This window comes from Atractosteus spatula, chromosome 6 (genome assembly GCF_055471065.1).
Source record: "Atractosteus spatula isolate fAtrSpa1 chromosome 6, fAtrSpa1.hap1, whole genome shotgun sequence".
NCBI lineage: Eukaryota > Metazoa > Chordata > Actinopteri > Semionotiformes > Lepisosteidae > Atractosteus > Atractosteus spatula.
The window spans coordinates 64,956,055-64,983,067 of record NC_142711.1 but is presented as its reverse complement, the minus strand read 5'-3'; the positions used below and the strand labels follow the sequence as shown (position 1 = coordinate 64,983,067).

At 38.9% G+C, this 27,013-nt stretch overlaps 1 protein-coding gene across 1 annotated transcript in view; it reads left to right on the top strand.

Annotated features, from left to right (window-relative positions):
- sema5a (sema domain, seven thrombospondin repeats (type 1 and type 1-like), transmembrane domain (TM) and short cytoplasmic domain, (semaphorin) 5A) overlaps nt 1–27,013 on the top strand; it is a 129,589-nt gene that overhangs the window by 12,573 nt on the left and 90,003 nt on the right. The window contains exon 2 of the mRNA XM_088918723.1: nt 23,730–23,939. Within this exon, the coding sequence (XP_088774849.1) occupies nt 23,798–23,939 (142 nt within the window). The 5' untranslated portion in view covers nt 23,730–23,797. The remainder of the gene's footprint in view (nt 1–23,729; nt 23,940–27,013) is intronic.

Here is a 27,013-nt window from a genome sequence, read left to right as displayed (position 1 = left end):
GTTTAATTTTAGTTTTCACTAGATGATTGCTCACTGGTTTTTAATCATGGATTTGGATCAGGGACGCAGTCTGGAAAGCCCCATTGTGATGCTGCAGAAAGTTCAGGTTTCACTCATTGTTTCTGAAGAATCTGTTTAGTTTAATATATTTCATTATATTATGTACTTTATGTCTTATTTTTATTTCTACTTTTACCATGGACCTAACCTCTATTTGCTCCTTTGCAGCTCTTGTACTACTGATGCAGGCAAACCTCATGTGATAAAAAAGACATTTTATGATGTGACAGAAAAAATCTGTTATTCTTTATAATCTGATTGCAGTGATGTATTGTACTTTCTTAGTAGGATGTTGTTGAAAACTGCATGATCTTGTTCTGTTTAGAGTGGTTAGGAATCCACACAGCATCACGAAACAAGGTTTTTGCTCATTATTTAATTACCTTATTATTTCCCCATTTTTACTCAAAGGTCACACAGTCTGCTTCCCTGTAGAAGTATACTGTACATACAAGTGTGTAATAATACATAGGTCTTACTCATTTTGCTTTGTTCTTTTTTTCATTCTAAAGTTTTTCCTTTTTATGTAGAAAACACTGATTCTATGGTGATTTTTTCACTGACACTTTAAGCTAACAGCTAATTCTGATATTTATTTTGTAACGCAAACAAAATCTTTGTATACTTGTACAGGGTACAGATGATATTATTGATAAGAAACATCTGACATTGTATCTGAGCTGTGTATATCTGAGTGTTAGTCTGTACAAGTGTTTATCTGAGTGTAAGTTTGTTGCACTGCATATCTGCTGCTAGTCTGTACCACTGTACTGTATATATGCATCTTTTATGACACCAGCAGGCCCACTGAACATGAAACTGCACTCTTAATGTGAGAAAAAGCATGCATTATAATTGGTAAAATTAGTTTATTTATATAAATATCTGTTCTCAACTTTTTTTAAAACCCACACTTTCTTTCCATTTCATTTTCTTATTTACAGTATAATGTAAAATGAAAAAGGGAGGATTTTTTTAAAAATCCTTTAAAAAGTATAGTGTGATATACTGTATCCAGAAAATATTTAACTTGCAAGTTAAGATTTGGATTATGATTAATAATAGAATAAATTGCATACATTTATATAATTGACAGTATTTGTATAATTGCAGCATACAGTAACTGTGTTTTAAGAGATCTTTTATGTTTATAGTAAAATATTTTGATGCAAGTATAACTGGATTGAATTTTACAGGTGTAAAATAATACCATGTGTTGAGACTTTTCAGACGTGCTAATTATATGTCTGTTTTGTGCAAAACCTTTCATTTACAATTCATGAAGAAGGGTATTGCAGAATACAAACATTTAGAATCTTTGGTGTGTATTTACTGGTAAGCTTTACTGCATTTGCTCTTTCAAATCAGCAGGTAGCAGATTGCTTGAATATCAGCATGCAGGGTGTTAATGCAGTGTGTACTTTACTGTACTCTGTTTCTTCTGGCCTCTCGGTGTTTCTGGCCTCTGGTCGTGTTGAGGCACATTATCTGAGTGGCACGTGGTTTATGTGCACAGACGCTCTGGGTGGAAGTGGGCTTGGAAGCCAGTGGCCTGCTAGAGTACCTGCTGGGATTTCACTGCTTCAAGCCTGCACAGGAGCTGCAGAGAGACCTTTAAAGCTCTGGGGACTAGCATGTTCCTTGTTTAGTCATTACAGTTCTTAGTTGTGAGAGTGTTAGTTATTACAGGCATTTTCATTTAAGCTCTTGTCTTACTCTGCGTATTTCAATTCAAGATTGCTTTTTTACATTGCACAGTTGTCTGGCACTGGTCTGTCAATTCTTGGTCTAGTCTGGCAGATTTTAATTCAAAGCTAATGTTATTCTTGAAACTGCACAAAAATAACCATTTTGGCAAACAAGCTCCTCACCAGTCATACCTAGAACTGAATGCTCCTGTGAGAAGTGTGGCAGAAGTCTTTTGTAAAGGACGACATTGTCTCTTTGTTTCAAGGCTGTTATACTTAACATTATTTGGCTGATGCTTATACCCAAAGTGACTTACATTTGCACCCACGTGAACAGCTGGGAGTTTTACTGGAGCAATCCTAGTGAAGTGCCTTGCTCAAGGGTGCAACAGCACTGTCATAATAGCACAGTATTTTTCATAAGAGCCGAGTCTATTGCTCCATAGTCCTCCTAAGCAGCATTTCAAAGTGCTTGCTTGTGTATCATTTTTCATTTCAGTTCAGTTTGTAAAGTACATTCTTAGTCAGGTTAAATACTGATATTTCTCTTTGTGTTCAAAAACACATTGTAATAACATGTCGTTTTTGGGAAAACAAGCTCACGTAATCCTCAAGGATTCTGAGCAGTCCAGGACACAAGAGCTGTGAAGGAGGTGAGTGCTGAAAGTGCAGAAGTCACGTGGCTGAGTCTAAAAGCACACTTTCGCCACGGGTGTAATCCATAGACAGGACTCTGGGGGAATAAGAGCCAGTGTCTACATTTTTACATTTATTTCAGAACTGTGAGAGTTACAGTATGTAAGCAGCCAGTTGTGTATATGCAACGATTTTCATTTGTCCTTGAAATTTTAGAGAAGTGAGAGGAAACTTCTTTAATAAAAAGGACGCAGTATGGGGACTACAGGACCTTGAACAACTCCAGGTCCAAATAGTTTCTGCTCAGGGTTAGACAAGCAGATGATGAATTGTATTTACTATCACCCACTTGAACAGATTCCTTGTAAATCTCCAGGGAACTGTTTTTGCTCTGGTGAGTGGAGATTGGTAAAATATTCCACGGGAAGAGAGTGAAGCCACATTACCAAGGAACATAAGCAGATCTTAGCGACAGAAAGGTGGATGCGTAGTGTGAGACAGGTTGACATGCCATGTTGTGTATGCTGATTCTTCAGGACATTTGGAAAAAAAGAGGTTTCGGAAGATCCTGGGATCAATTAACTAGTTATATCTGGATGAGCCCAATACTGCCTACCTCTCATCAAAGTGATTAAGCACCAAATAAACTGAAAAGCACATTAATAACTGCATGAAAAGTCCCTTATCTTTAAATCAGTACGATAACATAGGAAATTCTCAAAAACAAATACCTATTAACTATTGACCTATTAACTACCTATTGACCTGTTAACGAGTCTCATTGTCAAAGGTTATCTATCACATTATAGGTAAATGTCACTGTCAGAGTTTTAAGATTTTGTCTTGACATGGGAGCTGAAGAAGCTGTTTTACTCTTATTTTCAGCATGTGGCAGTAACTTCTGCTTGGACCTCTGCATGTAAAAACAAAAGAAAATCTGTTTCCACTGCAATCTGTAGGACGGTGGTCTTTGCTAGCGCAGCTATAGTCATCAGAACACCAGCACCCCCTTCCCTTCTGCACCAATGAGTTCTTGTTCTAACCTGACTCAATTACAGCTTTGAAAGATGTTTGGGCATCTGGTTTATGTTATTCCTAGATGTCACAGGTGCTCTTTACAGCTTGATGAACTCCATGCACACCCTCTGTTCCATCCTCTCCTCCTAGGAGTGGACAGGAACTCTGCAAGACAGTGGAAGTTTATGTAGTGCTGTACTATCTGAAGCAGGGCGCTGCTAGTCTAGACTCTTTACCAAGCCTTAACTTGATTCAGTCAGACTAGATTTTGCTTAATGATAATACAATTCTTCTAAACACATAATAACATTTTTGTTTGCTTTTTTCAAAACCATTTGTGCTTCAGTTTTCTGAAAGCAATTTTAAAAGATTGAAGTGTGAAGGTCTATTTTCGTCTATTTTCTGCTCACTCGAGCTGGTGAGATTAGTTGCAAGCTGAAGGTCTGGGGAGAAAAAAATTAAGATAACCAAAAGAGAGGCAACTTAAACACAGTTTTGGGATTTAACAATCCAAAACTATGGGAATTGTGGGGGTCTGGAATAAGATACCCAGCCATGTGGTTGAAGCCAATATCCTGGCTTCTTTCAAGAAACAGCTGTGTGAGATCCCTGGGTCAATTAACTACTAACTACTAAATTAGTTGTCCACTTCAGTGAAGAATTTTGGTTCAGAAAATAAATGGAATACATTATGTACTGGAATCAAATTCATCCTATAATCACTTTATTTATAGTATTGCAGTTTAAAATGCAGTAAAGATCTGAAAGATCTGACATGGCTGTCATGCATACTCAAAGCAACTGTTTTTCCAGTATTTATTTTTACTGTTCATAGCACGACAGTGATCCAAATCCAGCAACCAAAGGAGAAAGCAGGCAGTTTTTGTAAGCGAAATGAGTGATGAGTATGTTTCTATTCATTCTGCAATCAAGGAACAGTAATGTGATTACCCTGCACTGTCCAGTGTGGGTTTGGGTACTGTCTTTGTTGTCTAACAGTTTTATCCTTTTGATAAAGCATTGCAGTGCAAATGAGTTTTCAGGTATACAACAGATGGAAAAGCAGGAGCGTAATCAAATTTTAAGAATAGTTTTGTCAACATTAATGAGAACATCCTTGAGTTTAAGATTCATAAATACTGAAATGAAATAAATTAACTAAATACATACTTAATGATACTAAATACATAAATACTAAGTTGTTGGAAGGTTAGATCTTGTGGAGATCTTTTCTGTGTTTGTTTGAAGTTTTTGTACCATGTGTGCAACCACATTTACACATGTAATTATAGTCAAATGTGATTGAAATACTTTGTTTCCAATATAAGAGGTTATAAAAAATCTATAAACATGTGATTCTAACAGCTTTTTAATTACAAATGAAGAGCTATACATGGAACATGCTGTCATGAGGCTGATCTGACCGATTCCATACCTTTTATTAATAGCATCTGCAAACCCTACTTTAAAGTGTTATCATGGACATCATTACACTCTTCATCTTTCAAATACAAGTATTTAATAAATGTGGCCTTTTCATATTAAAGGTTATGCCCTGTCATTACATGATTAATGGATAGCACTTCTTTCTCAGTTATCATGTCTTTGATTTTTTTTCCCTGAGATTAAAAGAAACACTGCTTCAGTTTATTGCTAATGTTGTTGTTTTATAATGTTTTAGTTTTTCAAACTGTCACTGCACAAAAAAGGAAAACAATCTGCCATGCAACAGATTTGCTGTTCCTCACAGCATGAAACCCCAGATACCGGGATAAAACATCTTGTCAGCGTGCCAAGAGGTTTATCATTACAGAACACAACGCGTCGGTACTGCAGGCACCAGAGCTGAGCCCAGCTGCAGCCAGAGCTCCGAGATTCACTGCAGCTTGTTCTGTGATCGACTGGCGGGGGAAAGTGGCAAAAGGTCAAGATTAACCTTAAACAAATTACCAGCAGGCTGAATGGAACAGGCTGGCATGAAGCCATTCTTAAGTGTTGTGTAAGTGTTAACCGCCCATTGTGGAAGACTGGCTGTTTCTTCAAGATCATCAGGATCTTCCTGCACTTTGGTTTTACTATGGAGTGTGGACTCTAGGATAGAGGCCCTCTTCGCATACACTTACTGAAAACTTTTGTAAGAATCTGCGATCACCTGTGACACAGCTCTTCCTCAGGCCTCATAAGTCAACCATGCCTTAAACAGCATGTCCTGTTATCAGGATGAAATGCACTGCAGCTGGGATTATACTGTATTTGTGGACCACATTATGGTGCTGACTTTCATAGGGCTTCTGTAGTCCACTTTAACTCAGATTTTACAGGAAAAATTAAAGTCTTTGAAAATCTGAGTATCCGATGATTGTTTTTCGCTTCTTTGTCTGAAATCTTCCCGAAGTGGGAGATACTGACCCTATCCCATGTGTTGGAAGTGGTATACCAAACCTTTCAAACAGCTGTGTGCCCCTGCACCCCTGCTGGTACAAATGCACAGTGAAGAAACTGGAGTCTTTTCTTACTTGGACGTTTTTACAGATGGACTGTCCTGTTTGGCCAGTGGAGTAAGTCTCCATCAGAAACTGTCAGTAGCTCTACTGAGAGACTGCTGTTACCACCTTCTCTCTGGAGCAAATTCATTAATTCTGCAGAGGAATGGAGAGCAACAGTTTCTGTACAGGTTTTGTGTTTTTCAGACAGGGTATCTGGCGTAGCGGTGGCTCTGTGGCTAAGGATCTGCGCCTGTGACTGGAAGGTTGCCGGTTCAAATCCTGTGGCCGGCAGAAGAATCCTACTCCGTTGGGCCACTGAGCAAGGCCCTTAACCCTAACTGCTCCAGGGGCGCCGTACAATGGCAGACCCTGCGCTCTGACCCCAAGCTTCTCTCCCTGTCTGTGTCTCCATGGAGAAAAACTGGGGTATGCGAAAAGACGAATTCCTAATGCAAGAAATTGTATAGGGCTAATAAAGAAACATTATTATTATTATTATTGAAAGGATTAATACCCCTGTAGTGCTCTGTGCCCCTGCGGATGACTGTAAAAGACTGGGATTTGTCCTCTGTTTTAATAAAAACGTGCTGTTCCAATGTGACATGAGCTTTCTCTTCCTGATGGCAAACACATTCCCGACTGATTTTCCAAAACTGCAGGGAAGTTGAAGTACAGTACTCACTCGTTCGAGTGTTGTTTCTAGCTAGGTTTGCAACTTTGAGCCTTTTACAGTTGCTCTGAAAAGAATCGAAGAAAAAAAGGTTTGGAAACTGTGTATTGCTGACTTTTCCTTCAACACCACTGCTGTCCTGCAGCCCTCCTGCTGATTAAATGGTCCTATATAAAATGAACAAAGATTAGTAGGTGTCCGCTTAGAATATTACTTGTATTAGGAGCAGCAGTAAAGGAACCTGATAAAACATTTAACCAGAGGCTGTAGCCTATACAGGGGCACATGGAATTTCCCTGTGTCCTAATAACATAGTCTTACCTTCTGTTGTGTGCACCTGGTCTTTATTCAATTCTAATTAAGAGGAGCAAAGCCAGTAGACACAGTTAAAATGGTTATAGATCCAGGAAAGGCCCTCTGGCAAATGAGGGGTATAGAGCGGTTTTCTCCGGCCTGTCTACAGTTAATGAGAACCACCAAGAGAACGAAATCTCCAGTAAACAGTATCTACAACATACAGTAAATGCCAAGGTTAGGTTTTGCAGCAACACATGTTGGTATGAAAAGGTTTGTAAGTTACAATATGAACTCAGAATGTTAAACAATAAAACACCCACCACAGGTCACTTAAATATTATTTTGAGATTTGTAGTTGTGCAGCAGTTTGCTTTACAACAGTTTTTTTAGGCAAAAAAAAATCCAATGAATAAATAGTTCAAATTTCTAATACTCTGTAATTCATCCTCATATTTTGACCCAAGCTGTCACTCAGCATCTTCACGGCCTGCAGTGAGCACATCAGCAGCATTGATACTACAAGTCCCTCAGGCTGCATACCGACTCTTCTGTCCACCTGTCCAACCTCTTCCAAACTCCAGACCGGCAGAATTCAGAAATTGACATCTTTGACTTTTTTACCTTAAATTGCAATGAGAAACCACCTGTTTCCATCTCTGGGGCTTCACACTGGATATCGACAGCACAAAATACAAAGCCCAATTGTAATGGACAGTGGAACAAAGTAAAAAGAAATTCTAAAACTTTTTAAGTATCTAGGACTTATGTATAAGTTGATTCAAGACTGTATGTTTTGTTTTGTATATAATTAGGGATTTGGAAGAAACAACAGTAGGTGTTACTTGTTTAGCTTGCATGCACAGTTTCTGCAGTTTCCAGAGTGTGAAGGTGCAGGTGCAATTTCATTAAACATTTCATGTTGCCTAAAGACTATAAGCAATAAGCAGGACTATAAGCAATATTACCTTTTTAAACTGAAATTGCTTCCTGACCTCAATACAGAGGTCTGGTGAGCAGAAGATTAGGTTTAATCTCAGAAAAGTGTTATATTATGCTCAAAATACAGATGTCATTTTTAATATTTTGTTTTCCCCCATCCTTTCTGATTTGCATGGAACACTTGATGAAATATATACTGATGGAAAAAAGAAACGCAACATTTTCTGGAATGAGAATACTATAGTTATAGCTTGTGTACTTTCGCAAGAAGTTTCAATTTGTTTTAAGCCATCTGACGAGCAATACAGCTTTTGCAGTGAGGCGTTGCAACTTGCCAGTCACACGAAAGCTCGTTACGTGCACTTCTACCCAACGAGATCCAGGTGGAACAATGCCTGATCATGTCACCATTAAAAAGGCCTCAATTCAAAGCTTAGGTCACTGCAGTCAGTCAGTCAGTTTTCTGTGCATTCCATAATGCCTTGAATGTCCTGCGGACTGGCAGGACAGATGACTGTCCAAGATCCGGTTGTCCACGAGTGACTACACCAGTGCAGGACTGACACATCAGACTGGTCCAGCTGAGACATCGTTTCTGATCTGCCACCCATACTGCTGCTGAAACTGCCCACAGACACAATGCCTGCATCAGTGACAGGACAGTGAGGCTCCATGCTGCTGGCCTTAGAGCAAGGCGACCTGTCAGAGGCCCTCTGATCCACACCTCTTAGACATTATACCCAGGTGGCTTGGGCCAAAAAGAGGCTGTGATGGACTCGTCAGCAGTGGCATCAGGTCCTCTTCACGGATGAGTCACTCTTCAGCCTGGTCCATGCAGACGGGAGGGCCAGAGTGTGGAGGAGGAGGTGTTGTGGGGTTTTTTTCCCATCAGTATATAAGCCAGCATATGCGTCTTGGTTTGTAATCCCCTTTGTTTCTTACAAGGGATCACTCTCTACATTACGAGAGTCAATGTGCCTTCTCTCCTAAGAAATGCCCTACAATTGTCTTGGGACTGGACTTCCGTGTCAAGGGTCACTGAGAAGTAGGATAGCCAGCAGATGCTTAATTTTCATTTTTCATTTTGTATAGATGGTATTAGGTAAAGTTCTGGATTCTCTGTACAGAAAATGGAAAATCACTACATTCTCCGCTTTCCAAGCACCATCACTGCTGCTCGTACACTTTCTCTAGGACCAAATACTCGACTGATAAAACATTTCTAACTTGATGTTTTGTTATTGGCTTCATGGAGCTGTGCTCGCAGCCGTAGATGAATAGCAAAGATATGCACCGGCCTAATGGTTTGTGTTCCACATTCCCCTCAGCCCACTGTGCTTTGCCGAGACCAGAGTAATTGCAATAAGGACAGAGGTGAGGTTTCTATTTTCTGCAGGTTATTTACATGGACTGTTAACATTGCTAACCTTTAGATCAGAGATGTCAAACACAGGCCCGTGTATCAGGTCTGGCCCACCAAGCTCATGAGTTTAGCCCCTGTAGAAGGCGTGACAGCTGGGTTCAGTGATTCTGTTCACTCCTTGTCTGAGCCTGTACAGTCCACAGGCTCAGTGCCCTTGGTTATCTTAAAAAAAAAATTGTGGACACACTTCCTCTAAATAGCTCCTGTATGTTTTAGAGCAGTTATTGAACTCACTGAAACTGACCTCAAAATGATAATTTTGAACATTGTAATAAGGGTCTTCTAATTATTTTATTGAAGAAATGAAAATCTCTATGTGGCTTTAGAGAAGTAGATAAATCTGTATTTCTTCATGGTAGTGAATGTTTGATTTGTACAAAAGTTGGCTGTTGCCAAAGAACAACAGCTGTGGAAGTGAACTTATTGCAGTTTTTTAGTCAATATCTAACAAATAGAATACAAAATAGGCAATCTTTTGTCATGTGACCACTCTTTAATATTGCATTCTGACTATTCAGTTTCCCAATCATGGCAAGCTTTTTCCCCCCCCGCTTATCATCATAACAGCCGAGTCTTGATCTTGTCCATCTGTCAAGTAGAGGTTGTCTGATCACTAATCCTGGATCCTGTACACTTTAGGTCTTCCATCTGACGGTCATGTCCTGTATATAATATATGTAGACCCATTCCTCAGTAATAAACCGATTCCCTTAAAAACCATTTGTAATGTTAACACTGCAAATGTTACATTATGTATAAAGAAATTAACTTGCTATTATTACTCTCAAACATAAGAGTTTACAACTCCTTCCTAAGGTTAAAAAACAATCACCCATTATTCTTCAGTTACCTTAAAATTACTGAAATACTGTATATTGTAATAGAATAAAAACCAATATTGCTTCTTTACAGTAGTATTTTAACTTATGTAAGTTATGGCTATGAAAATGTTTTTTCAACTTTTACAACACTTAAAGAACTTGCAACATGCTTTACAAAATGATGTGTGGTGCCATGGGGGTAGTTGACACCACATTGGGCATGGTCAGGCTCTCATTATCCCATCGCACCCCTTTAAAAGCTTTTAGGTTCCTTTTATCTTACATACACACTCTCCTCCAAGAGTGGTGATCACACTGACCCCCTCATCAGGGTAACAGGATACATGACTCCACATTCCATTACTCTTGGGCCCTTTAACTTCAGAGTCTCAAGTTCATCCCGTTGTCCTCACTGCTAGGAACCTCCTGCTCCCAGACCCCAACACGGAGCCTCCTGCTCCTACTCCATTAGGTCACTCTTTCACACTCAACCAGTGCCTCAGACTCCCAGGTCCGCCTCCAGCCCTGCCGTCCTCTCCTGACACCACCAGGTTGGGTTACACAAACACACGCTACCTACATCACCGAGTCTCTTCCGCACTACGCACTGTGCCGAGACCCAACACACTGTCCCTCTCTAACACACACTCACACCCTTAGGTTGTGATCTCACAGCTGCCAGGAGACCTCACTGTGCCCAGCCACCACTGCACTATCTCCCAGTGGGTGCAGCTAGATAGACCCCACTTCACTTCCCCGATACCAATGTATTGCCAGGGGGAAGGTCTCTCTTCAACACACACATCCTGCTCTCACACCAGCAGGATGCTGTCCCTTTAAATCTTTCAATGATCTCATAAAGCTTTCTTTGGTCAGTCTCCTCGCTGACTGATATTTTCACTCTTTTCCTCGCAGGCTACTCCTCTCACAATCCCCTCCAGGACTGTCGTTCTTCTCCAGCCCCTCATGGGGTTACTACAGCGGCTAATCAAGTCTTTGCTCACTCATACTGTTCATGGTGGCACGCCCTTCTAACATCGCCCCCGACTTGTAGCGCTTCAACCCGGTTCTTACAACAGAGCCTCCGCATTTCTCCTCTCACCACTGCAGCGACAGCAAGACCAAGGCCCTGCTGGATCTTTCCCCCTTTAAACCACTTCACACCTGCCGTTTATTCATGTGATCACGTCAGGTGTGGTTTCCATGGCAACGCGTGTCCCTTAACCCAGGGCTCCGCCCCCCACAGCAGACACTCCCAGCATTGTACCACAGATGTTAAAAATAAGTTGGATCTTCAACAGGAAAAAATCATTGAGTGAGATCTCAAACAAACTGCCTTTTTGTAGCAAAGACAGGTCCATACAGCAAAAAATGGGTATTAAAATGCATTCTTTGTTGTAGTGAAAATTCACAAGTGTTTGAATAGTGAGGGGTGGATGTCAACGCATTTACCGCCAGCTGTTGGTCATTTCAAGTGAACAGAGATTTACGTTGCGTACAATAATGACAATTATATTTTAAATAATTCTATACTGTAAATCTTCTCTTACTCAGGGTGTAATCAGTAAGTTTTGCATCTTGTGAAAATGCTGTGACTGTTAATTGCATTGTAAATGGAGGTAAGTCATTGTAAAATAAACTCCAGAAATGCAAAACACCACAAATACACGATAGTCCTTGTGTCTTGTCTTTAAAAAATACGGTACATACAGTACAGACTATTTGAAGTACATTTAAATTAAATCTGGATGCCATGGCAAATGAGTTTGACACCCCTGGGATAAAATTTATTTGAGAATTGCTGTCCCGAATGTTGCTTTCTACATTCCAGCAGCAGCTTGGTACTAAAAGTGTCAAAAATGCTACACTAATAAATTATGCAGGCAAAAACTTCAGAACAGGTGACAAATTACAAATGGCCCCTTCACACAGCATGACAGATTGATCTGAACTTATTAAAACAATGTGTTTTCAAATTCCAGCTTTTGCAGAGCACTGTGCCCTAAAGGGTAAAACATAATTAGGTTTCATGCTAAATACGTCTTTTGTAAAATATGTAAAAGTGTGTTATCACTCTCAGAGACTGAATTAGGCACTTGGACAGCACAATCTATAATTATTTTATACTCACTTATTAAAAACATCCAGCACTAATTTACTCACACTTTGCAGATCTGCAATAAAAACATCCTCTGCATATCAAGTGTTCAGGCTGCAATGGGATTGCAGAACATTCTCTGACATAGTTGTAGCACTAAATGGCTTATGCTCCTTACATTGTAAATGCTGTACAGACATGCATTTATTAGTGCCTTATTGCCTTATTTTCAAAAACAGCAAACAAAATAACAGCAAACTGTTCAATAGAGTGATGTTCCTCCTCCCAACCCACGATTGTACTCCTGCATCCATGTTTTCAACTAAAGAATATGTGGAGCAGCACTCCAATCTTCTGCCTCAATCCCCCCAATGCTCCAGCACCATGGATCCAAACAGTAGAGTGTCAATGTGGAAATTCCCAAGACGGCTCCAGCTCTTCCAGAACCAATAGGACAACACAACCAGATCTGTTTGTATTTCTTCATTGAACGAGTGGTGGGTGAGAGCAAAGAACAGCCTTATTCAGAATATTGGACAAAGAAGAAGAACCCCATTTCCAAAACTTTACTAATTCACTAGGGGTACGTTTCACATAATAGCAACTTTGAAGAGTCAAGTACACACTGTAAAAAACATTTAAATACCTCATTTGATAATTAGGATTTTTGGAATCTGAATTTTGATTTACTCAAACATTGCCTCAGAATATTTTCTTTATCAAGTCACTGTTCTAAATAATAACAGCTGCTATGAAATTCTGGTATGAAGGTCTGTAGACGAGTCTATCGGAATGGGACTCCTTAAGTTTTGCCCCCAAAGTCCAGCAGATTTTGATTTGAGTGTGTAGATAACCTGGACCTCCAGGAGGTCCCATAGGCACACATTGCAGAATAGAGCTGTAAGCAAAAAAAGGAAGAGCCTGGTAGCTCATGTTTTGATAATATATCCTGTAGCAAACGAAAACCATCCCCATTAAAAATATTTGCTAGCGTCAAAATCCCCTTACCACTCCAATTTGAAGAGGAGAAAGGAGAATAACTTATAAGTACTTAATGATTGTGGAAAATAAGAGAGTGGGAGCGCAGTGTGTTCGGGGGACATTGAGTCTTTCTGCCAAATGTCAAGATGTAAATACGTGTACTTATTTATATAATTATGAGACCAAAACATAATCTACAGTGCTGAAGGGGAGCATCAGTATAAATTAGATCTTGATACATTATTGAGAGACCAGGCTTTCTTCAAGTGATCTTCAAGATGCAGGACTGCCAAGATTTAATCACACTGACAGTGACCTTTGAAAACAAAGATGTATAAATAAAGTTTAAAGTTTCACACAGCAAGGTCCCTGCAGATCAGAACACTGGAGAAAGGAGAATTTAATTCGTGGCCATTACCCTTTCCACATGGATTTAAATGTTTGTGGAGGATCTTTTTGTATTTTTTCATTTAAAGACATAATACATCCCTCCAAAATGAATTTATGTTGACAGTCCATCTAAGTGTGGTTGCTATGTATCAGTTAAAAGCAGATTGTTGTGGACATTGTGGACAATAACAGGATTTTTATAACTATTTTATAACTATTTGCTCTTAATTCTCTCAAAGGTCTTGTTCAATGATTTTTTATATTTAAAATGTGTTCTATTTTGAGAGACACAACTTATATACTGTAGGAAAATGTTCTAAAACTGTCCTATAAGGGTGGCTGCATGTCTTTGGTGGATCTTGTGATACTTACAGTAATTAACGGCTGGGGAGAGATTGCAGTATGCTTATGTTACAGCTGCCGAATCTTTTGCTTTCAAATATATGAGCTGAATGTTGTTTTTGTTTCACTTTTAAAAATGCCTACTGAGCTACAGTATGTCTGCAGGACGTTTTTTCATGTACTTTTTAAATCCTTGTTGGATCATGTAAGGAGCAGAAAACAATCCTCAAAAAACTAGACAGCGGGAGGGGTGTGTTAATCTGTCTCCCAGTCTAGTTGGGACGTGATCCCTCCCTTTCCAAGTCTCTGGAACATCTTCCTTGCCTGCCCCCCAGGGCAGATGAGCTCTGTTTAAATCTGTTCACTCCTGTTGGGATGTCTAGCCAGTCACAGCTGTTATAAAGTCCCTCAGTTATTACCTAGCCGTCAGCTCTGCTTTCCTATTGTATCTGGCAGATACCACACTGTTTCTCGGTGCAGGTTGAGGTCTGTACCTGCGTGATTAATTGGTCCCGCAGATGCCAAGATATTATTTATTGTGGCACTATCCGTAATCTTCATGCTACATGCATGTTTAACACATTTCTCTGTGTGTTGGCAGAGGCTTTGGGTGTTGGATTCACACTGCTTGTCATTGCTGTCCTTCTTCCTGGAGGACAGTTGCACCAGATGAAATATTGCTAATTCAATAAGTCTGTTAACAATGTTGAGTTTGTGCTTTGTAATTAAAAAACACATTGTAATAATACAAAAATACACCCCATTAAAACAGTAAAGAAACTGCCATTGAACCAAATCATAGAATGGAAAAGTGGTATGATAGGAGCAATTTCTGTTTATTCGTCAAATTATTTTTTATGGTTATGAACACAATAAAATATTCAGCATTTCCTGCTAAATCAGTCAGTTGAGTCAACAGATATCCAGATCACAGCGTGCTGAGGTTCAGGCACTCTATGGGGAAGTCTTGCTCCTCCGTCTCTGTCTCACTGCCATAGATTTCTAGGTTCCAGCGAGGCTGAAGATGTTTTCCTTGACAGCATCACCAAATGTGCGAATGTTATAAGACATCTTTTTGGGGGGAAATACCAAGGATTTTAATTATTTAGTTCTAATGCTAATTTAGTTCAGAGAAAGCCTAATTTCAAATTAGATTTAGAGTAGTATCATAGATAAATACAATTTCTGATATCCAAGGACATGTTTTAGATTTCACAGTCATTATAAATTCTTCTTTACTAGAGGAATCAGCCTAAAGATCTTATCTTGATCTTATCTTCTCTCTTAATAAAAATAAGAAGAACTTTCCACAAAATTATAGAACTAATTTAATATTTGTTTTGTGCAAAAGTTTATGCACTTCAGTAATAAAAAAACACTAGTAGAAGGAGCAGAACAATTTTTACAGCAAGCTCATATGAGTCATATCACAGCTTATAATATTAAAGAAACTTCTAAACCAAACTCTGTTCTTTGATTTGTTTTATTTCTCGAGAGTAATATGCTTCCTACTGTATTCCAAGGGTTCTCTCTATATCCAGTTTGTCATAAGTGTGCATGCAATCCTTTTGTTCAATGTTTTTATCCTTTCATGTGTTACACAGGAACCTGAATATTAAGAAGAGGCTGATTTACCTGTTATTAACCCATTGAAAGAATGAGCAATACAAGCATGAGTGCTTCAAAGTTAGCTTTAGATGGGACCCTTGTAACATCACATGTATTACTGAAAAATGTTTCTTATCTTGACAGTCATGTCCTCTTTAAAGAAGGTTACCTGGTGCATCTGTGTCTTTTGTCTTTAGAATTTTAGAAAGTGAAAAGTTAGGTAAAATAAAAATAATGGAAATTATCATAGAAATTATGCCAAGCAACATGCTACTGACAACATCACGAAAAAGTGTGAAACAAGTTATTAGCATGAAAAAATATGCTTAACATGAACATAAAATATGTTTTAAACTGAGTATTAAAACCAGTTTACAGCCTTATATGGCAAAAAATACTGAATACATAAAAAATACATAAGACAATGTTGTTCATTTGTAAAGTGTCAAATATTTAACTACCAGACAGGCGAGACTGGCTGAATGGCTTCCTTTCATTTGCAATCTCATTTTTAATACTTTTGCTATGCATTTCTAATTTCAACATTACCTGCTGCAATAGGGAGGGCACTCCTATTTCCTACACGTTTTGATTGCTAAAATAGCTACAGATATTTTTTCAAAACATGAACTAAAAGTAAGATGCTAAAAAAACATCTACCATGCACATTTTTAAATGCTGTCTTTGCTATTGGTGAGATCAGCTTTTTATTTAAAGTTTCTGGAAGTTCAGAAACAGTCTTGTATAATCAGCAGCTGCTAAATGTCATGTGGCAGGTAGGAGCATGGAAACAAACTTGTTTTATGCTGTGTAGCACTGAGCATGTCATGCAAGAACATATTCCTCTACAGTGACACTTACAAGAAAAAGCTCTTTCATCTGTTAAAGTCGTGATTGAATGAACATGCGTGATCAGGACAAATACTGTACATGGGCTCTGCAATTCCAGGCCAGTGCTGTCACAGTGCTGCTCAGAGTCCTGGACGAGATGGGAACCACAGCGATGGAAGTGGAATACATTGTAATACATTGTAAAATAAATACATTCAAATTCAGACATCTTGGCTATTTGTGTGTTTTAGCTGGTGCAGTTGGAAGCACTTAATTGGTAATGAGAAAGAGCCCTAGAGGACTGAGGGAAGTGAAGAGTTCGGCGCTCGGGAGCAGAACGGAGACTTAGCTTCTCCTTGCCAAGTGCTGCTTACTGGCATCCATCATACATTATAAATCAGCTTCCCATGTCTCCAATTGAGGACTTTTTCCTGTGATCGTATTTGTGAGCAAGGGCTCTTCAAATAATAACCACACACAAAAAACTAATAAAAGCGGTAAAAGCTTTATTTCTACCACAAAGACAAACACCGGACCATTTAACAAGAAATCCCTCGTTAATGTTCGGTACCTTTATATCTGCAGATCTATATCCTGATAAGAATCTGGTCTTATCAGGATAGCAAAAGCAAAACAGATCTGTCCCATTGTCGCTTTTACATTGCCTGAGGTCTTCTGAGACACATTGTAACTGTGCCAGCTCTTTAGAAACTGGAAGAGGTTCCTTTAAAGGTTCGGCATTGTAAGCAAGCTGCTATTTTGTTCTAGTTTTATGAGTTTGAGCTCAGTTTGTCCTGGAGCAGGTCCAGCGGCCTCAGGCTGGTGAGCCACTGCTAAGATTTTTAACCTGCATCCAGTAAAAAGCCACTTATCTCCAGTCTGGTCCCTGAACTCGGAGCCTAGAGGGGTGTCTGGGTCCCACAGCTGTATTTATATACCTTTGTGTCACTCGTCAGCCCTGAAGATAATTGTCAGTATACATCTCCTTGCTGTGGGAGGAGAGTAAGAATGTTAAAAATAAAAGGAAGAGAATTTGAAGCCTCAAGGGAGTTAGGGTGGGACCGAAGTAAATTGCTGGGTGCGCTGTCCCAGATTTAAGAAGTTGACGGAGCCTGTGGCTAGGAAGCCTGTATTTATTTTAAAAACAATTAACCCTGAACAATCTGGCAACTGATCCTTTGTTTTCCTTTTCTTAAATATTGTACAAAAGTTTGATCTTTTTGCACATATTATTTTGGACCCAGTTTGAGCTTCTGAGCTCTTCTGTTGGCCTCACAAAAGCAGGTGTTAAAGTGTATACTGTACATTCAGTTTCAGAATAGTGGTCCCAGAAATGTCTTTTTTTTATTTTCTCTTTCTCAAGTTCAAGGGTTTTGTAATAATAATAGTGTGAGGCTGAAGCAGGAATGAACCTCGGCCTTCAGCCACTCTGTCTGTCTATAGTTCTGCTGTGTGGGGAGCGGTCTGGGCTGCTGGGGCAGCTTTCTGAAGTGCTTTCTTCTGAGCACTTTGATCCTCAGCAGGGAGTGATCTGACTGAGTGATGGGATTTGGTTTCGCCAAGGCCAGAGAAAAAAACTTCTACTGGGAACAATCAGCCAGGCTCCTTGGAATTGCTCCATTGCTGAAAAATCATAAATGTTTGTCCCGTTGGATGTCAGATAATGTGTTGGAGGTGCTATTGTAGCAGCTTTGTTTCTGTTTGTGATGAGCTCTTTTAGGTCTGATAATCATCAAACCATACTGAGATTTCATGTTTATTCTTTCGATGGAATGGGAACTGTTGAAATATTTATGAGGGCTAACAAGAAGGAAATTATTTCTACATGCGAGTACCCATATAGGTGCACACAGCTATATGTTAACACATACACTGTGTCCATACTGTAGTTCTCCAGTACAATACAATATTCTCATATTTGATGCTAGCAGTGCAGGAGCCCAGACAGCGCAATAAACAGCCTACTTTAGATAAGCTTTGCTTTGATGCTTTCAAAGGGTTTCAGACAAAGGGTGTATAATTAAATGTTATTTCAAAGACCTCAAATAGCTCTCTTTGTAATTGAAATGTGGCATCTACTACTCAGCGGACAGGAAGTAAAGAAGCATGAAAATAAACCAAAGTTTTGGAGTTGAGAAAAGCAAGAACATGGAGCATGACAACAAAGTGGAAAATTTGGCCATATTACAGTGCATATCTTTTACCGCAGATACATCTTTCAGCTTCCAGAACCACAGTATTTTTTTTCTTCTTTTCTTCTTTGGGTTTTTGAGTGTCATGAATGTTTTGAAATTATTTAGGATACACTGGCAGATGCAAATCTGTTAAAGAATAATTTTTCATTCTGTATCTTGTGTGTGTGATTGAAATGCTTTGCAAGATGTTTCTTGCTTTGCGCGTTTCTAATAATAAATCCTTAATTTTTACCCTGAACAAACATGAAAAAAGACTTTTTCTGTGGCAAGGTCCAGTAGCTACTTTTCCACATTGAGATGTCTTGGCTGAAAGGTTGAGCAAGAAAAGACTGGATTATCTGTCCATCACACATTCACATGTGTGTTTGAACAGATGGGAATTTCTTCTTTATACAGCTGAGAAATATCTCATGAATGTGTAGGGTCTGGGAAGAATGGGATCTGTAAGAAGCATAATATTTACCTTGTAAAATCCATATGCTTTGTAGTGGTGACATTCTTAACAATGCAGGTATTTACTTCAGATTTCACATAATAAATAAAGTAAAACAAAACAACAATCTGTCCACCTTTCAATGTTCCAGAATACTAGCAGTATATTTGACAATGTTTTAAGTGCTAATTGACAACATCTTATTTCCAAACAGTGAATTTGTGCTGTTAAATCACATTGTGCAGTAACCAGTACTGATTTTGCCAAGAGATTGTATGATGTTTTTTGCTCTCCTGAAATTATACAAATCTGTCTCAGATTGATTTATCATGTCTGAGCCAAGACTTTCAAATCAGAGTTGCCTGAAGCTAAAATTGATAGGTGGGAATAAAAAGATTACACTAGAAATTGCAGCTCTTCATTGGGGATACTATTAATCAATCTTACCTCCCTTGTCAGCCTTCTATTATTATACATCATGCACATCCAGCTGTGAATACTACCCAGGGTGAGGTCAGTCCTCAGGCTGGGATCTTCTTTCAAAGACATGCTCTTTTTTTTGCAAGCATTTGTTTTGGTATTACTTGTTAATTTTTTTCATATAAAGGTTTCATGCACATCAGGAAAAAACTGCTTAAAATCAGAGATATGAACATCTGTACATAATTTATTCGTAATCCCTTCAGCTGTCGGATATGTGCAGAATGCTCTTGTAGTAACTGCACCACGTGGGCCAATTCTGTCCCTTTTTTGAAACTTCAATGAAAAGCAGCAAATTATGCTGGATTGCTAGTATGAATTATGCTCTATTGTATATTCTGTTTATTACTGTTTTATGGCTATTACAGGGGCTGTGAAAAATCCCAAGTCTGACCCCTGGTAAGGACATTCTTTGTGCATAGTGAGTTGAAGAAGTCTTAATCATTCAGCAAAGCTTGGACTAAATTGCCCAACACCTGCACAAAGGATGTTTTAGTATATCCAGAAGAAAACCTTCATGACCATAATGGTAGCCTGATGATCAAATGCTACAGAATTTCTCCTTCCTTAGTTTTGAACATTAATATATTTATCTAATCTTGATAAGCACAACACATAAAATTGACCTTAGAATTAAAAGTAATAAATAGCAATGATACATTTGTTGATTCTTAACTTCTAAAAGTGTTATAATTAATACAGATGAAATGGTGAGTCACTTTTCTAATCTTTTAAGTAGAATATTATTTTGCCTCTTGAGTGCTGAAATGCAAGGTCAATATAGCTCTTCTATAAGACAAGGTTTTAATTGTTATCGTACGTAATTTGCACCGTGGTCTGGAATAAAATCAGAACTTAATGTTTAGCAATAAAGAGTGGAAGAAAGTTTGAAAAAAAATTATCCCACTAGGTTTAGAAAGGACACAAGAATATGCAGTCTTGTGCATTATTTTTTGCAAATGATGACTCAATTTTTTTAAACCCTAGCTAAGGTGCTCTGTCATTTCTATTGCTTAGATATACCAATGAATACCAAGTACACAAAATCATTTGAATTGTCATGGTAGACTCCATTCAGGAAATGTCAAAATGCCCTCATTTATTCATTGACCACTTTGATTAAAACCATTCAAGCTGAGCTTCAGACATCAACCTTTATATGCTAGTAATCAGATTTGCAGGAATAAAAGAACTACAGTGGTCTCCAGGAAGGTAATGGCAAAACAAGCGCAGTTGGAAAGCAGTCCCATTTTTCAGTGCAAGGATACAAAGACTCAGTTAAACCTTTTAGGTTTTGCTTGGACATTTGTGTGCTGTGTGAGGAATTTGGCACCATTACAAGTGTTCAGTGTAGTTTGTTATCAGATATTGTCGATGTGCCTACAGGCCACATATGCACTTTAATTTTCCTTAGTCTATTGAGTGACAGTCAGGTAAATTGAATTTTGTGCCATCTAGCAGAGGTATAATAAGAGCTGCAAGATTAGAAAAAAACTGAGTATTTGTAATTTAGTCTTTTTTTCCTTTTGTTCTCAGTATGAATTACCCTGTTCTAAAAACAAAAAAAAATGTTAATGCTTCAAAATCCTTTTAATTAAAAATATATGATTTTATGTCTGGAAACCTTTTAAATAATGAAGTACAGGGGGGGGGGGTTATAATTGTAACATTATGTATAAGGCTTGTTATCACCCTGAAAAGAGGTGCATTTTTTAAATCTGTTTTTTCCCCATTTGTGCAGAGTGCATGAAATAAGATTTAGAGAGACATTTGTAGAGTAGCTGTCAAGCTGACATCTATACTGAAGCAGAGGACACATTCTCTGCACTTCCTTTGTGAAAGGTTTATAAAAAGAAACATAAAAATTATTTGTCAGTAGTCAGTGTTTTATATAGAACTGTGCAAAAGACTTCAACTTCAAGGTTCAACTTCATTAATGTTTTCTACAGTAAGAGTTTTGACTGTTATTAATACAGGTTAATTTGTTTGTCATTTAGCATCTTTAATGCAATTTGATCAGAACCTTCAATACCTTGATCACAACAAACTCAAGGTCAACTACTTATGAGCAGCTAATATGAAGTGTTGTAACAAATTCATAAATGATAATTCATTCATCATTTGCCAAACAAATATCATTAATGTTGGGCATTTCTTGTCTTTAACATCATTTGTTCACACTTCATATACAGAAGTGAAAAAGCTACTTTTTGCACTATAAAATACAGATCACCACAGATCTTTGTTTCTGCACAAAGGATGAACAAGGATGAATAAAAAGACCAGAACAGTGAAAATATGTCAGACTCTTGCTCAGCAGTTTATTACCTCAAGAAATATGTGAGGATAAAAATGCTGATTACAAGATCATAGCCTGGACACCTATACAAACAGGCTAATACTTTTTTATAATTATTTTATAGAAGCGATTTTAAATATTGTGAGAAATGAACGTGTTTGACACATGCAAAGCAGTTACTGGGATGCAGAGGTAGCCTGAGCACAACTGGTCTCGAAAGTTAAAAAAGAACGCTGGAGCTGTGATGAGCCTGATTGAAAGATTCGTTCTGCTTTTGGGTTGTTCTGGCCAGTTACCCTTTACATGTGGGCCTCTGTAGCTCTACTTTAGTCCCGTTTCTTCAAGCAGACCTCACGCTAGCAGACCTCACGCTAGAGGACTGTGCATCCCAGCTGCAGCTGTATGCAGTGACTGCTGATCATGTGAGCAGAATGCCGTCCCGGCTCAGGGGGCAGTATTACTGTCAGGAGTGTCACAGTCACTTGAGTATTGGTCCTCATTGCTTCATTTTCAAAAATTAATGAAATGCTTCCAGCCTGGCATTTTCAATAATAGTTACTGCTCCTGGGTTTTTAAATAAGTGTATCTTTTTCTTTTTCTTATCTGATGGCAGAAAGCAGCTGAAGAACCCAAATGAAAAACAAAATCTCTTCAAGTTCAGGTTCACGTTTATTTGTCATTCCAGCCATATACAAGTATACAGTGGAACGAAATATCGTTCCTCCTGGTCCACAGTGCAAATACATACAGGACAGACAGGACACTGACATAGACATTGTAGACAGGATATACATAGTGCAAATAAAAGGCAATACTGTACATAATACAATATATACAACACACTGGGGGGATTTAAACCCTGGTTCTGGAATTGGAGTGGGCACAAGTAGATTCCAGGGTGTTGAGGAAACTGACAGCCTGGGGGAAGAAGCTGTTCCAGAGTCTGGTGGAGCTAGCCCGTACACTGTGATATCTTTTCCCAGATGGTAGGAGGGTAAAGAGTTTATGGGAGTGGTGGGAGGGGTTATCTACTTTACTGGAGGCCCTGTGTAAGCAGCGTTTGTGATAGGTGACAGAAATGGAAGGGAGGGATGCTCCAATGATCTTTTCAGCTGTTTCCACAAGTTGTTGCAGGGTCTTGCAGTCTGAAGCGTTGCAATTCCCAAACCAGACAGTGACACAGCTGGTCAAGGTGCTCTCAATGATACCTCTGTAGAAAGTGGTAAGAATGGGCAGGGGGAGGTTTGCCTTCCTCAATCGCTGCAGGAAATAGAGACGCTGCTGTACTTCCTTGGCTAGGGAGGTGGTGTTGAGGGACCAAGTGAGGTCATCTGTAATGTGTACACCAAGAAACTTAGTGCTTCTAACTGTCTCCACAGGGGAGCCGTGGATGTGCAGAGCATCTTTCAAGTGAACAGGAAGCTCCACTGCAAATATACAAGGAATATACATTACAAAAAGTGTTTAATTTGTGTAAAAAACACAAAAGGCATGGACAGCACCTTGAGAAAAAAGGAAACTTCTGAGCATATTTTATTCTGCTGTACCATACTGTGTTAAAAGATTAACTTTTGACTCATATTGGTCAAAATTTAAAGAAGTGCAACACTTTGGCAGGCTCATGGAAAATTGTGACTAATATACAGTATCATGTTGACAGGCGGTCACCCTCCATGTGCAGAAACTGACTACACATGAGTTTGGAGAACTAAGGGCCCTGCTCGACACGACATGGAAAACATAATTGTGGGTTCTGAAGGACTAATGCTTGAAACGTTTGGACACGGCAGCCACAATGGAAGACTGAATTAAAGACTGGGGATTGTCGGGTTGAATTAAATAGCACATAACTGGAACAGTCTGCCTGGTCACCTTGTCAGTCCTCTTGGTGTCCCACAGGAATATTTTCTGTCCTATTTCAGGAGTACTCGTGGTCCTAATGAGGGAACAGCGACTCTGGTATTTCCTTGTTTAAACGTGTTCTCTTACACGGGGGACGCGCTCACGTGATGTGTGTCTGTCGTTGCGCCCGCAGGTCTCCTCTGCAGATGCCCAGCGCCCTGTCCGGCCGCCTGAGGAGAAGTGAGCTGCGCCAGCACACCCATGGCTCTGGCCACAGGAGGCGGCCCGGCCAGGCATCTGCTGTCCCTCCAGGGGCTGCTGCTCCTCCTGTGCAGCAGGGCAGCCGGCTGGACCCAGGATCCCCAGTGCCTCAGGGCCGAGCACCCGGTCATCGCATTCGCAGGTGAGCGCAGCAGGGAGCGAGAGCAGCGCTCCTCTTTGGACACTGTGGTGTGTGGTGCTGTTGCCTTGTGGAACTGATTACTAGGACTCCTGTGGGAACACACTGGCTTAAATAGCTGCCCCCCCACCTTCCTTATAATGATTTGTCATTTGTTCTGAACCTAAATAACATGATTAGTTCCTGATCTGAATACAGCACTGCCTTTTGAACAATATATATCTCTCATAGAAAAAGTCATGCAGCTGTTAAAGTAGAAATTGGAAATATTCTGCTAAGCTGTATTTTTTTATTTTTGAGTTTTTGAGATGCAGCTATTGGGTTTATTTTTGTGGTTATGAACTGTATACAGATGTGTCTCTTATACTTTGGATAAAATATAAAACCAAAATTATATTGATCTTGACTCTGCCAGCTACTCTACTGTTGTTCACCTTTAATTACTCATAGGTCTGGACTCGATTGTATTGGATTGTCTTAATTGTATAGCAAGTAGTTATAGCTTTATAACAGTTGATGTCTATAGAAACAGAATTATATGCAGTTTACTTTATTGTATTAAAGGGTTTATTCTATTTGTCCTGAATACCTTCAGGACGCATATAGTATGTATAACATTTGTCAGAGATTACATTTCCTAAGAATATACATTTGTTGATATATAAATAATGAAAACCATTTACTGCATTTACTGTTTTAGATGTTTTACCAACTCTGTAAACACCTTACATTAGTTTGAATTATTTTAATGAAAAGAGAGACATAACTAACACCAGCTTAAAGAAAAACAGCCCTGGTCTCTACTGCATGATGGTCTGTATAAGGTCCGTATTGCTAGTGCTCATGGAGAGAGCAAACCGTTTCATTGGCTGACAGTAACTGAACTGAAGAACGCGGTTAACATTTCCTGCCAGCATCAGGCTTCCAGGCAGAGACATACTTTCCCATCTCTGACCTTGGTGGATGGGTCAGCTCAATGTGCAGAATATTGAGGTTAATGATCCCATTGTGGTGAGTGACAGATCATCTAACACAATTGCCTTTCTTGTTGGATTCTGGGACAGAAATCCGATGGTTCCTTTTCTTTCGATCGTTTGTTTCCACAATGTACATTTCCAGCCTCAATTCCACTCCATTACGCTGGTCTGCTCCACTGGCTCTACAACATGCCTCTGATTAATTAAGTGCATCTTCATAAGAGGTTTTCTCTGAGAACAGTGAAAGGAAGGTAGTGGCTCTGATCTATTTCTTTGGCAAATGCAAACAATATAGATGTGGCTGTGAACCGCAGGGGGTGAAACTCTTACCTGAGCAGCTGTCTTTGTTGTTCTCTGTATTGGCTTTGAGAGTCTGAGGAAGTTCACTGTGCACTTTTAAACTGAAATATGAAATAGTCCTCTGACAGTAGAAGCACTATTCAAGTCTTTTTGTCTGTGGGTATTAAATGGATCCATTTTTTAAAGTATAAACTAAATTTTAATAAAACAGCACATCATTTTGGATTTAAGTACTTTTTCTATTACTTCAAAGAATGAGTTCCTGGATCACAGCATGTTGAAAAATGTACTGTAATATTGCAAATTATTCTTAACATAAAAATATACTCAATGCAAGACAGACTATTGTAGGAACTTTGTACAGAATAAATAGCTTATAAATAGCTTTGAATGTTTTACCTTTGAAAGAAATTGCTTTCTTAGCAGAAACTCTTCTTTACTGTTACTTCTATCTTTTGAGTAAGCAACGTTTTTTTATCTCCACTTTGGAACAGTTTTTTAAAATTGATTGAATGGTACCTGTGAGTGCACTGTGCCAGTAACTTGTGTTACTTTGAAAGACTACAAAGACTTCGTCTAGTTGATTACACTGTCCTAACATATTGCAGCTTTGCATTAAGAGACTCTTCCTGTTCTGTCTTCTGCTCTCCTGACTCCTTTGACCTATAACCCTGAACTTACCCCTCATGTGAAGACCAGCACAACAGACTCCCAAATGGGGAAATATTGTCACCAAGGTTTCTTAAGATTGCTGTGACTTTATCAATGATAGAATAAATAAAGCAGTGTGTGACATCCAGGATCATACATTTCCTTCAATGAAAAGGATGCTTCTTGGTTTTAAAGCTTTAATCACAGGTATGGCTGATTATGCCATAATAATACTTCCATGCTTGTTATATTCCTTTCTGCATGAGGTCATTAATTACATGGAGAAGAACTGACTGCAGCTTCAGTATTGTAATGCCTGGCTGGTTTCCAAAGTTTATTTATATTTTCCTGAAATAGCATCACGGTGATGAAATGAAAGTGCCGTTTCCAGTCTGCTTAGGTATTCACATTTGGGTATCGGAATACATGCATATATTTGTCTCTTGTCTAAGGCGATGGGAGATTTTATTATTTGAACTGAAGCCTAGAGGAATTTTAGAGCAAGTCCCTGAAGCATCATGCTAGTTGCCTCCAAAGTCAACAGCTGGCCAAAAAGAATTTGGAATTAATTTGCTGTAATGAATTAGCCCACTGGCTACTCTAGCGGTAGTCTGCTCATGAGGAGGCAGAAGCAGTGCACAAATTGTCAATGATCTCCCCCATAGGCTATTAAAAGAAAAGCAAGTGCAGAAATTAACAACACTGTGCACAAGACACAGAGCAAAAAGAAAAACTCATAAATTCTACAATAAATCAGAGGTTCAAAAAAGCCATCTATACAAACCTGATATAGAACACTGGAACCACAAGCAGACAGGTTTTATGACCGTCATTCCCAGAAAGAAGAAATAAAGCACTGCTCCATGCAGCATTGATATTGACAGGTCTTTGAAAACCGTGACAAATGCAATATTAGTGGTGCGATTTACATTTACAGTATTCTGTCTCTCAGTTATTTATTTGATTTCTGGTGTGTGTTGAGAATGGGTTGTGAAGATGTTTGGGGTGGATTCTGTTTATTATTGGCTTATGTTGTATATTTGTATTGTATGTCCTTTTAATTGTATGAGCTCAACAAAGCAAATTCCAAGCAACTAATTATTATAGCAATAAAGAATTGCACCCTTGAACCCTTGAACAAAATACCAA